The sequence below is a fragment of the Rhinopithecus roxellana genome, chromosome 10, assembly GCF_007565055.1.
Source record: "Rhinopithecus roxellana isolate Shanxi Qingling chromosome 10, ASM756505v1, whole genome shotgun sequence".
Taxonomy (NCBI): Eukaryota; Metazoa; Chordata; class Mammalia; order Primates; family Cercopithecidae; genus Rhinopithecus; species Rhinopithecus roxellana.
Window position 1 is genome coordinate 10,607,827 of NC_044558.1, and position 12,900 is coordinate 10,620,726.

The 12,900-nt window shown below is 37.1% G+C and overlaps 1 protein-coding gene across 3 annotated transcripts in view; it reads left to right on the forward strand.

Annotated features, from left to right (window-relative positions):
- Window positions 1-12,900, forward strand: part of LOC104672833 (ovostatin-like) — a 133,334-nt gene that overhangs the window by 72,897 nt on the left and 47,537 nt on the right. For all 3 annotated transcript variants that reach the window (XR_004059572.1, XM_030938899.1, XM_030938898.1), the window contains exons 5-8: window positions 1,960-1,980; window positions 2,557-2,725; window positions 3,430-3,514; window positions 12,400-12,517. Coding sequence is in view for 2 of the 3 variants with exons in the window: in XM_030938899.1 (XP_030794759.1) it covers window positions 1,960-1,980; window positions 2,557-2,725; window positions 3,430-3,514; window positions 12,400-12,517 (393 nt within the window). In the remaining variant the exon portion in view is untranslated. The remainder of the gene's footprint in view (window positions 1-1,959; window positions 1,981-2,556; window positions 2,726-3,429; window positions 3,515-12,399; window positions 12,518-12,900) is intronic.

Consider the following 12,900-nt stretch of genomic DNA (forward strand, 5'->3'; position numbering starts at 1 on the left):
GGAGTTTCCATGGCACAGCAAACTGCATGTGTTTATGTATAGAGATGGAAATTGATGTAGCAGTTCCAAAAATGATGGCAGCTAAGAGATCATGTGGTTTTATCTTTCCAAGCTAGTATTTCTAATTGCTGGATATTATCCGGTTCAGTATTCCATTTAAATAAATAGATTTAATGCATGGCTGGCCTATGAGATTTGGGCATTCATAATAAATTTGACTACATAATCAAAATATAGTAATGATGCAACTTGGGTCATTATCAAATGAGCCAAGATATAGAGCATATACCTAGTTTCTTCTGCCCAAATCTTACATCAGTCTTTTCTTTCATTTTCTGCAATTTCATTACTGATGGTGGCTTTCTTTTCCTTTAGGTCAGTGTTTTGTAGAATATTCAAACATATTTTTTCCAGAAAGTTTCATTTACATCAAGAAGTTTCAGATCTTTCTTGAAACTTATCTTAAGACCTGGAACTACTTGTCTTCTAAAAAGAGGCCCTCTTTTTAGGGAGAGGTAGTATGAACCAGAAGGGGGCATGAAGGAGTTGTCGTATTGGTTCTTGACTGGTTTATACGAGATTTAGTGCAGATGGTCCTTAGTGACTAGAGCAGAATCAGCCTCATTTTAATAATTGTTTTTGGAAAACAATCAAGCAGCTTAGAACAATGAAAATGTGCTTTTATTAGGTTCTTGCTCACTAGTTTTTTGAAATAGACCAAGAACAGTTAAAAAAAAAACGAATAAAAAAAGACATATTAAGTAATAAAAACTCAATTTGTTGAACACAGTTGAAGCCATCTGCATTGGAAATATTGCAAATAGCAAACAAAAAGGGACAGTACTCTACGTTAATTTGTCATTATTAGAATCTCATCCAAATGGTTAACGTCTTCCCATGGCACCTTTGGGTAATATATTCTTTTTTCTTCCTATGAGGAAATCTCATGAGAAGCTCTACCTCTCCTAATGCTTGAGTTAATGATGCAGCAGTATTTCTTCAATACCATCTCAATATTTCATCGAGATTCAATTCCATGAATTTAGAATAACAAGTGAGGTCCTTAATTCAACTGTTCTATTTCTCAGTTACAAGAATTCTGGACAAGGTTTATGAATCCTATTCCTGTCTCCAGACACATTATGTTTCATTGTGAATGAATGCTGCAATTAGTGGGAAGGAGCACTTAGCAACTTGGGGAGTGGGCAAAGGACCCTACGTACTCATTTTTAAAATTCTCATCAGCCTATTCACATGAGGGCTTCTGGCCTGGGAGTCTTTAATTTCAACTTGTTAGTTTTAAGGTCCTGAGACAAAACACTAAGGGATGAAAGTCAAACTGTTGACTATAGGTTTAGAGGGGGCAAGAGTGGCAAACATGGAGAGAACTGAAAGGAGATACAAAGAGGTGGAAGGAGAAGGATGAAGGAGAGGAGACTCTGCAAGGGAAACTTGGGCAAATGTCTACATTTATTTACTTGTCTGATAAGGAAATGGTGGAGTATAGGAATGGTCAATAATCTAAGACAAAAAAAAAAAATTAGTGCTAGATACAGAAATAAAAATTGAAGCATTTCAAAAAGAGGCAACCAGCAGTGTAAAACACTGCAATTGTCAGAGTGAAGACTGACCACGAATTTGTCGATAAGGAAGTTATTATTCATCTAAGAGGGCATTTTTATTGTGTTGGAAAGACCCAAGGGCAGGGTTGCTTACTGAGACTGCAGGGTGTGTGTTGTGAAAGAGAGAGAAGTAAATGAAAATTCTTGAAAACTAGGCAGATGAGTCTCAGTATAATCAACAGATATTCAAACTTTCAATCAGAAATCAATATTTGTTTGGGTTGTCCTAAATGTGCTTGTTTCTTTGCTTAATAATAGATTTATAATTAACCTCTTCACTCATCTAGGAAAAAACCCTTGAGTTCACATAATAACATTATTTTTATTTTTATTTCAGTATCCACTGATCACCCTTCAGGTAAGATAACTACTAGTTGAAGAATTGTTTTCTCATTTTTTTGAACATCTCTCCAAACCTCAAAATCAAAAGGCAGTTCACAGGGAAGACTGTCTATTTAAATTGTCACAGAATTATTAATTTCATGTAGATAGCCTCAAGAGGACAGAAATAGGTTTCCACCCCCACCACCACGTGATTCATATTAGCATGCACCCATTAATATAGATAATAATAATATAGACAATGGGCAACTATGACTGTATTTAATGTAATGCTTAGTTGTTGAATGTATATAAATTTGTACTTAATGTTTTATGCACTGGGGATAAAATATGGCCCGCCTTTAAGAAATCAGAGATTGACACAGAAAATAAATGTAAAAAAATCACAGCTAGCTCTAAAATATACTAAGTGTTATAATATGCACCTATGTGACCCCAGATAGGAGAGTAACCAAGACTACTTGGGGAATGTGAGGACACACTCATGTTTTGAATCTTAAGTAGGTTAGAAACCTCAGTAGGAAGCACCTTGCTGAAACTTTATAATGAATAAAAACATCCAGCATGCAAAAATACACTTTCTTATTCTTAGGATCCAGAAGGCAACCGAATACAACAGTGGGTGAATGAGGAGTCTGTGGGAGGAATTCTACAACTTTCCTTCCAGTTAATCTCAGAGCCCATCCTCGGATGGTATAGAATCACCGTGGAGATGCTCAATGAGAAGAAAACATATCACTCCTTCTCTGTGGAAGAATATGGTAAATAAATAGCAATGAAAATATTACCTATTAGTAAAAAATTACAAAATCTTTTCAATTTTGCAAGGGCAGGATTGTTAAATAACAAATTCTCAAGTGAGTGTCTCTTCCTTTCCTCTTTCCTTGTCCTCTGTTACTATTTTAGGGTTCTCTATCTACTCTGATTTTTATCTCCTAGTTCAGCCCATAATCTTCCTGTAATTCTCTGTTGATCTAGGCTATCTATTCTATCTTCCTTTTGTAGTATCTGAATTCTATTTTGTATGATAGTTTCTGGGATGTAAAGCACTTCTTATGAAAAGAATGGAATTAACATTAGTCATATGTTAGCCATTAGTCCCTTCATATTTTCTCCTAAAATCTTCATAAAATTTTTATTGTAGTATCATTATTACTTTTTTAAAGATGAAGATCTTGAGAAACACTTTCCGAAGTTTAACACCTGAAAAGTGATGAATTTGGAATTCAAAATATGCATTTTTCTATCCAATTCCAAAATCCAGTCTTATGCACTTCAGTGTCTTCCTCACACTGTTTATTAATGGCAAACATAAGCAAAGGTCGATGGTTTGTAAAGGAGAAACAATTGTTTTGTATGAATGTATTTATGTTAATATGTTTTTATGTTAATAATAGTTCTGTTAATAATATATAATATATACATTATAATATAATATATACTTTTTTTTTTTTTTTACTGGCAGTGTTACCCAAATTTCAAATGACTGTGGATGCACCAGAAAATATCTTAGTAGTGGACTCTGAATTCAAAGTGAATGTCTGTGCCTTGTAAGTTGAAACTGTAGATAATAGAATAATGCATTCACAGAAAGATATTAGAATGGGATAGATGACTAAAAAGAAGTAAAATATAAATGTATAGAAGGTAAGTGAAAAACACGGTATGAAATTATTTTGCTGATTTTATGAATTCTTCCATGCATCTATAATTATTTTAATGCATGTTATGACACGTGGTTTTATGCAATGGTTTAAGACAACTGACTACTATCTTTTTTACATCATAACATATTATTTTGCACCAGCCAATACAGTAGCCACTGACCATATGTGGTTATTTAAGTTTTAATTAAAATTAAATATTCAGTTGTGCTAGCCACATTTCAAGCTGTCACATGTGACTAGTGGCCACTGAATTGGAGAGCATAGACATAAAACATAGAACGTTCCATCTCCCAGAAATTTCCACTGGACAATATGTTCTGTTTATGATGATTTCTCAATTCAATCTTTATGTATTACATGATTATAAAAGAAAACTGAAGCTCACGACGTATCATGGAGAAAACTGCTTAAGAGTTACAAGTGGCTTTAGGGTAATGGCGGGGCACAGTATGGAGGATACTAAGGGCAGACAGGGACTTAGGGGCAAATAGTGAGGATTAATGTGTGGCAGGAGTAGCAGTGAAGCAGGTCAGGTTGTTTTCCCCTCTTCTTGTCACTAAGTTAAGCAACATTCACAGAGTTTATATAACCAGCAAAGACAGCCAGGGTGCAAACATAAAACTTTGTCTCCTCAGACCTGATGTGAGGATTCATTCTTTCCCTGACTCATGTGTACTACTTTTCCTTTTAATTTTGCATAATTAAAAATGAAAAGTGACCTGTTAATTTCTAGTTATTAGGAGAGCTTCATTGCAGTAATCTAAAATTCCATGCCAAACTTTAAGGTGAAAGCTTTACCTGTCCTCCTTCCTGTGTCTACTTTAGGCTGGAAGTCTGTAAGAGTCAAGAAACATGGCTAACTTTTTGATGTCACTACCTTGTGCTTCACCTCCAGAGTTGGAGTGGGAGAATACAGAAAAGGCAGAGACTGAAATGTCTCATTGTAGTTGGATCGTAGAGGCAGGGAATTGCCAGCATTGCTGGAAAATCCCCTGAGTAACAGAAATCCCCAAAGCCCAAATGTCTAGGTACTTCCCTATCACAGTGGCTGTGTGTTGGCTCCTGTGTCATTTTTACTGGAGAAGTATTGCATAATTGAAATAAAGCACTCTAGGACAAGCCAGCTGGGAATCCCAAAACATAAGCATGAATCACTAAATGGTTGAAGAGTCTAAAGACTTGAAATCAAGGTATTAAACAAATAAAAAAATAGCAATATATACCTGAGAAAACTGTTGAACATCAGTCCAAAAAAATTTAGAAATAAGTAAAATTTATATACTCAGATATGAGTCAATAGTGTAACTTTAAAAATAATTAAAGACCTTGGAATTAAGCATATTATTAATTTAAAAATATATGTGTAGAAAGGCTGACTAGAAGGATGGATGATGCTGAAGAGAGAATTAGTAATTTGGAAGATGAAATTGAGAAATTGTCATAAAATGCAGCCCAGAAGAATCTACTGTTATTCCTTACAAGCAATTTTGTTCTTTGCTCTTTCTACCTATTTAAATTTTTTAACAATGAACAAATATTTGTGTACTTCCATGTAATTAAAAATAAATATAATTGGAGCCCACCACAGAGCTGCAAAGCTGCTGTAGCCAAACTACCTCTCTAGATTCCTCCTATCTGGGCACAGCATCTCTGAAAGAAAGGAAGCAGCTTCAGTCAGGGGCTTGTAGATAAAACTCCCATGTACCTGGGGGAAGAAGCAGCTGTGGGAGCAGCTTCAGCAGACTTAAATGTTCCTGCCTGCTGGCTCTGAAGAGAGCAGCGGATCTCCCAGCACAATGCTCAAGTTCTGCTAAGGGACAGACTGCCTCCTCAAGTGGGTCAGGGACCCGTGCCTCCTGACAGGAAGACATCTCCCAGCAGGGGTCGACAGACACCTCGTACAGGAGAACTCTGGCTGGCATCTGGCGGGTGCCCCTCTGGGACAAAGCTTCCAGAGAAAGGAGCAGGCAGCAATTTTTGCTGTTCTGTAGCCTCTGCTGGTGATACCCAGGCAAACAGGGTCTGGAGTGGACTCCCAGCAAACTCCAGCAGACCTGCAGAAGAGGGGCCTGACTGTAAGAAGGAAACCCAACAAACAGAAAGCAATAACATCAGCATCAACGTCAACAAAAAGGACAACCACACAAAAATTCCATCTGACGGTCACCAACAGCAAAGACTAAAGGTAGATAAATCCACAAAGATAGCCAGGAGCGGTGGCTCATGTCTGTAATCCCAGCACTTTGGGAGACTGAGGCAGGTGGATAACCTGAGGTCGGGAGTTTGAGACCAGCCTGACAAACATGGAGAAACCCCGTCACTACTAAAAATACAAAATTATCTGGGCGTGGTGGCACACACATGTAATCCCAGCTACTCAGGAGGCTGAGACAGGAAAGTTGCTTGAATCTGGGAGGTGGAGGTTGCAGTGAGCCGAGATTGTGCCATTGCACTCCAGCCTGGGCAACAAGAGCAAAACTCCGTCTCAAAAAAAAAAAGAAAGAAAGAAATCCATGAAGATGAGGAAAAACCAGCACAAAAAGGCTGAAAATTCCGTAAAGCAGAATGCCTCTTCTCCTCTAAAGAGGAGAGGAGAAAAAGCAAGATTTTCTTATTTTTTGAACATCTCTCCAAACCTCAAAATCAAAAGGCAGCTCACATGGAAGACTGTCTATTGAAATTGTCACAGAATTATTAATTTCATGTAGACAGCTTCAAGAGGACAGAAACTCCTTCAAACAGTCAGGCCCCTCTTCTGCAGGTCTGCTGGAGTTTGCTGGGGGTCCACTCCAAACCCTGTTTGCCTGGGTATCACAACTCCTCGCCAGCAAGGGAACAAAACGGGACAGAGAATGAGCTTGACGAATTGACAGAAGTAGGCTTCAGAAGGTGGGTAATAACAAACTCCTCTGAGCTAAAGGAGCATGTTCTAACCCAATGCAGGGAAGCTAAGAACCTTGATAAAAGGTTAGAAGAATTGCTAACTAGAATAACCAGTTTAGAAAACAGAAATGACCTATTGGAGCTGAAAAACACAGCATGAAAACTTCGTGAAGCATACACAAGTATCAATAGCCAAATTGATCAAATGGAAAAAAGGATATCAGAGATTGAAGATCAACTTAATGAAATAAAGCTTGAAGACAAGATTAGATAAAAAGAAATGAAAAGGAACGAGCAAAGCCTCCAAGAAATATGGGACTATGTGAAAAGACCAAACGTACGTTTGATTGGTGTACCTGAAAGTGATGGGGAGAGTGGAACCAAGTTGGAAAACAGACTTCAGGATATTATCCAGGAGAACTTCCCCAACATAGCAGGACAGGCCAACATTCAAATTTAGGAAATGCAGAGAACACCACACAGATACTCCTCGAGAAGAGCAACCCCAAGACACATAATCGTCAGATTCACCAAGGTTGAAATGAAGGAAAAAATGTTAAGGGCAGCCAGAGAGAAAGTTCTGATTAACCCCAAAGGGAAGCTCATCAGACTAACAGTGGATATCTCTGGAGAAACCCTGCAAGCCAGAATAGAGTGGGGGCCAATATTCAACATTCTTAAAGGAAAGAATTTTTAACCCAGAATTTCGTATCCAGCCAAACTGAGCTTCATAAGTGAAGGGAGAAATAAAATCCTTTACAGACAAGCAAATGCTGAGGGATTTTGTTACCACCAGGCCTGCCTTAACAAGAGCTCCTGAAAGAAGCACTAAACATGGAAAGGAACAACTGGTACCAGCCACTGCAAAAACAAACCAAAATGTAAAGACCATCAACACTATGAAGAAACTGCATCAACTAATGGGCAAAATAACCAGCTGGCATCAATCATAATGACAGGATCAAATTCACACATAACAATATTAACCTTTAATGTAAATGGATTAAGTGCCCCCAATTAAAAGACACAGACTGGCAAATTGGATGACCCATCAGAGTGCTGTATTCAGGTGACCTATCTCATGTGCAAAGACACCCATAGTCTCAAAATAAAGGGAAGGAGGAAGATTTACCAAGCAAATAGAAAGAAAAAAAAAAGCAGGGTTTGCAATCCTAGTCTCTGATAAAACAGACTTTAAACCAACAAAGATCAAAAAGAGACAAAGAAGGGCATTACATAATGGTAACGAGATCAATGCAACAAGAAGAGCTAACTATCCTAAATATATATGCACCCAACACAGGAGCACTCAGATTCATAAAGCAAGTTCTTAGAGACCTACAAAGAGACTTAGACTCCCACACAATAATAGCGGGAGACTTTAACACCCCACTGTCAATATTAGACAGATTAACGAGACAGAAAATTAACAAGGATATTCAGGACTTGAAATCAGCTCTGGACCAACTGAACCCAATAGGCATCTACAGAACTCTCCAGCCCAAATCAACAGAATATGCATTCTTGTCAGCACCACATCACACTTATTCTAAAATTGGCCACATAATTGGAAGTAAAGCACTCCTTAGCAAATGCAAAATAATGGAAATCATAACAAACAGTCTATCAGACCACAGTGCAATCAAATTGGAACTCAGGATTAAGAATCTCACTCAAAACCACACAGCTGCATGGAAACTGAACAACCTGCTCCTGAATGACTACTGGGTACCCAACGAAATTAAGACAGAAATAAAGAAGTTCTTTGAAACCACTGAGAACAAAGACACAACGTACCAGAATCTCTGGAACACAGCTCAAGGAGTGTTTAGAGGGAAATTTATTGCACTAAATGCCCACAGGCAAAAGTGGGAAAGATCTAAAATCAACACCCTAACATACAATTAAAAGAACTAGAGAAGCAAGAGCAAACACATTCAAAGTCTAGCAGAAGGCAAGAAATAACTAAGATCAGAGCAGAACTGAAGGAGATAGAGATATAAAAAACCCTTTGAAAAATCAATGAATCCAGGAGCTGGTTTTTTGAAAAAATCAACAAAATAGACTGCTAGCAAGACTAATAAAGAAGAAAAGAGAGAAGAATCAAATAGATGCAATAAAAAATGGTAAAGGGGATATCACCACTCCTCCCACAGAAATACAAACTACCATCAGAGAATACTATAAACACCTCTATGCAAATAAACTAGAAAATCTAGAAGAAATGGATAAATTCTTGGATACATACACCCTCTCAAGACTAAACCAGGAAGAAGTTGAATCCCTGAATAGACCAGTAACAAGTTCTGAATTTGAGGCAGTAATTAATAGCCTACCAACCAAAAAAATTCAGGACCAGACAGAGTCACAGCTGAATTCTACAAGAGGTTCAAAGAGGAGCTGCTACCATTCCTTCTGAAACTATTCCAAACAATAGAAAAAGAGGGACTCCTCCTTAACTCATTTTATGAGGCCAGCATCATCCCGATACCGAAAACTGGCAGAGACACACACACAAAAAGAAAATCTCAGGCCAATATCCCTGATGAACATCGATGCAAAAATCCTCAATAAAATATTGGCAAACAGAATCCAGCAGCACATCAAAAAGCTTATCCACCATGATCAAGTCAACTTCATCCCTGGGAGTCAAGGCTGGTTCAACATATGCAAATCAATAAATGCAATCCATCACGTAAACAGAACCAATGACAAAAACCACATGATTTATTTCAATAGATGAAGAAAAGGCCTTTGATAAAATTCAACACTCCTTCATGCTAAAAACTCTATATATACTAGGTACTGATGGAACGTATCTCAAAATAAAAAGAACTATTTCTGACAAACCCACAGCCAGTATCACACTGAATGGGCAAAAGCTGGAAGCATTCCTTTTAAAAACTGGCACAAGACAAGGATGCCCTCTTTCACCACTTCTATTCAACATAGTATTGGAAGCTCTCGCCAGGGCAATGAGGCAAGAGAAAGAAAAAAAGGGTATTCAAATAAGAAGAGAGGAAGTCAAATTGTCTCTGTTTGCAGATGACATGATTGTATATTTAGAAAACCCCATCGTCTCAACCCAAAAACTCCTTAAGCTGATAAGCAACTTCAGCAAAGTCTCAGGATACAAAATCAATGTGCAAAAATCACAAGTATTCCTATACACCAATAATAGACAAATAGAGAGCCAAATCATGAGTAAACTGTCATTCACAATTTCTACAAAGAGAATAAAATACTTAGGAATACAACTTACAAGGGATGCAAAGGACCTCTTCAAGGAGAACTACAAACCACTGCTGAAGGAAATAAGAGAGGACACAACCAAATGGAAAGACATTCCATGCTCACGGATAGGAAGAATCAACATCGTGAAAGTGGTCATACTGCCCAAAGTAACTTATAGATACAATGCTATTCCCATCAAGCTAACACTGACTTTCTTCACAGAATTAGAAAAAAACTACTTTAAATTTTATATGTAACCAAAAAAGAGCCATATGGTCAAGACAATCCTAAGCAAAAAAAAAAAAAAAAAAAAAGAAACAAAGTTGGAGGGTCAGGCATGGCGGCTTGCACCTTTAATCCCAGTACTTTGGGAGGCTGAGGTGGGTGGATCACCTGACGTCAAGAGTTTGAGATTATCCTGGCCAACATGGTGAAACCCTGTCTCTACTAAAAATACAAAAATCAGCCTGGCATGGTGGTGTGCGCCTGTAGTCCCAGCTACTTGGGAGGCTGAGGCAGGAGAATTGTTTAAACCTGGGAGATGGAGTTTGCAGTGAGCCGAGATTATACCACTGCACTCCAGCCTGGCAACAGAGTGAGACTCTGTCTACAAAAAAAAAAAAAAAAAACAAAGCTGGAGGCCTCACATATCATGCTTCCTGACTTCAAACTATACCACAAGACTACAGTAACCAAAACAGCATGGTACTGGTACCAGAACAGATATGTAGACCAATGGAACAGAGCAGTGGCCTTAGAAACAACACCACACATCTGCAACAGTTTGATCTTTGACAAACCTGGTGAAAACAAGCAATGGGGAAAGGATTCTCTGTTAATAAATGGTGTTGGGAAAACTGGCTAACCATATGCAGAAAACTGAAACTGGACCCCTTCCTTACATCTTATACAAAAATTAACTCAAGATGGATTAAAGACTTAAACGTAAGACCTAAAACCATAAAAACTCTGGAACAAAACCTAGGCAATACCATTCAGGACATAGGCATGGGCAAAGACTTTATGACTAAAACACCAAAAGCAATTGCAACAAAAGCCAAAATTGACAAATGGGATCCAATTAAACTAAAAAACTTCTGCACAGCAAAAGAAACTATCATCAGAGTGAACAGACAACCTACAGAGTGGGAGAAAAATTTTGCAATCTATCCATCTGACAAAGGGCTAACATCCAGAATCTATAAGGAACTTAAACAAATTTACAAGAAAAAGCAAACAACCCCATCAAAAAGTGGGTAAAGGATATGAACAGACACTTAAAAGAAGACATTTATATGGCCAACAAACATATGAGAGAAAACTCATCATCACTGGTCATTAGAGAAATCCAAATCAAAACCACAATGAGATACCATCTCATGTCAGTTAAAATGGTGATCATTAAAAAGTCAGGAAACAACAGATGCTGGAGAGGATGTGGAGAAATAGGAGCACTTTGTGTAAAAGCATTGGTGGGAGTGTAAATTAGTTCAACCACTGTGGAAGACAATGTGGCCGTTCCTCAAGAATCTAGAACCAGAAATACCATTTGACCCAGCATTAATGGGTATGCACCCAAAGGATTATAAATCATTCTAATATAAGGACACCTGCACACGTACATTTATTGCAGCACTATTCACAATAGCAAAGACTTGGAACCAACCCAAATGCCCATCAATGTTAGACTGGGTAAAGAAAATGTGGCACATATACACCATGGAATACTATGCAGCCATAAAAAAGAATGATTTCATGTGCTTTGCAGGAACATGGATGAAACTGGAAACCATCATTCTCTGCAAACTATCACAAGGACAGAAAACCGAACACCACATGTTCTCACTCATAAGTGGGAGTTGAACAATGAGAACATATAGGCACAGGGAGGGGAACATCACACACTGGGGCCTGTCAGGGGTTGGGGGGCAAGGGGAGGGATAGCATTAAGAGAAATACCTAATGTAGATGACGGGTTGATGGGTGCAGCAAACCACCATGGCACGTGTATACCTATGTAACAAATCTGCACATTCTGCACATGTATCCCAGAACTTAAAGCATAATTTAAAAAAAAATAAAAATAAACAGTTTTCTTCTCTCTTTCCAAAACAAAACAAACAAAAGAAGGAAATGACTCCAAAATCTAACGTCTTAAAATGACATTTGTAAAAAATAAATAAATATAATTTACATTTTAAAAGTAAAAACCATAAAAATATGCTCATTATAGCAGTTTAAAAACAAAAAACTAAAAAACTAAATGTTATTTTATTTTATTTTTTGTTTTTTAATACTCCATTGCTATCAGTATGTAAAAAATACTATTTTTAATGAAATAATGACTGATGTATTTTTTCTTTACTATTAGTTTTTTGTTTACATTGTATTTTAGTGATTTAGATATATGACTTCTACATGTCTATTTCAACCTTTTTATTTAAAATACATCTTTGCCTAAAGCATTCAACTCAATTTTAGTCAGTACCATTGTTTTAGATTTCCTCTAGAAAATAAAATTTATGGTAACTAGCTATTTAAATGTTGTTACAGTGCTGGTTTCAGCTACTAAATAAAAGTTTCAAAACCTTATACAGATTTAAAATGACCTTGACCTCTATAATTGTATTGTTGCTATATTCTTCCATTAGATATACCTATGGTGAACCTGTGAACGGGAAGGTCCAGCTTAGTGTGTGCAGAGAATCTACTGCTTATCATTCATGTAGTCGTCTTATCAGTTCACTCTGTAAAAATTTTACCATTCAGGTAAGAGGTATATCTGCAAAATTATAAATAAGTTTGCATTAACCTTTTATCCTCACCTTCCATTTACCTTCCTTTCTTCTTGTTTCCCTTTTTACAGTTAAAAATACATACTTTTATTCTATATTTCTATTCCTATTTGTAAATTTTATATTCCTCTTATGTCATGCTAATTTTCATTTTCTATTGACTGACAAAAAGCAAATTATAGTATCAGAAACTGAGTAGTAAATTTCCATTGTTAATTAAAAATGGATTTGGTTTCATATCAAAATCTACACCTTATCAATTTTCTGGGAACATATGTCCTGTCTTTGTTTTTTACTTTGTGGATTTAGTCAGGGAGATATGATGATGTTTCTGTGTATTCGAGAGTGTTAGATGCA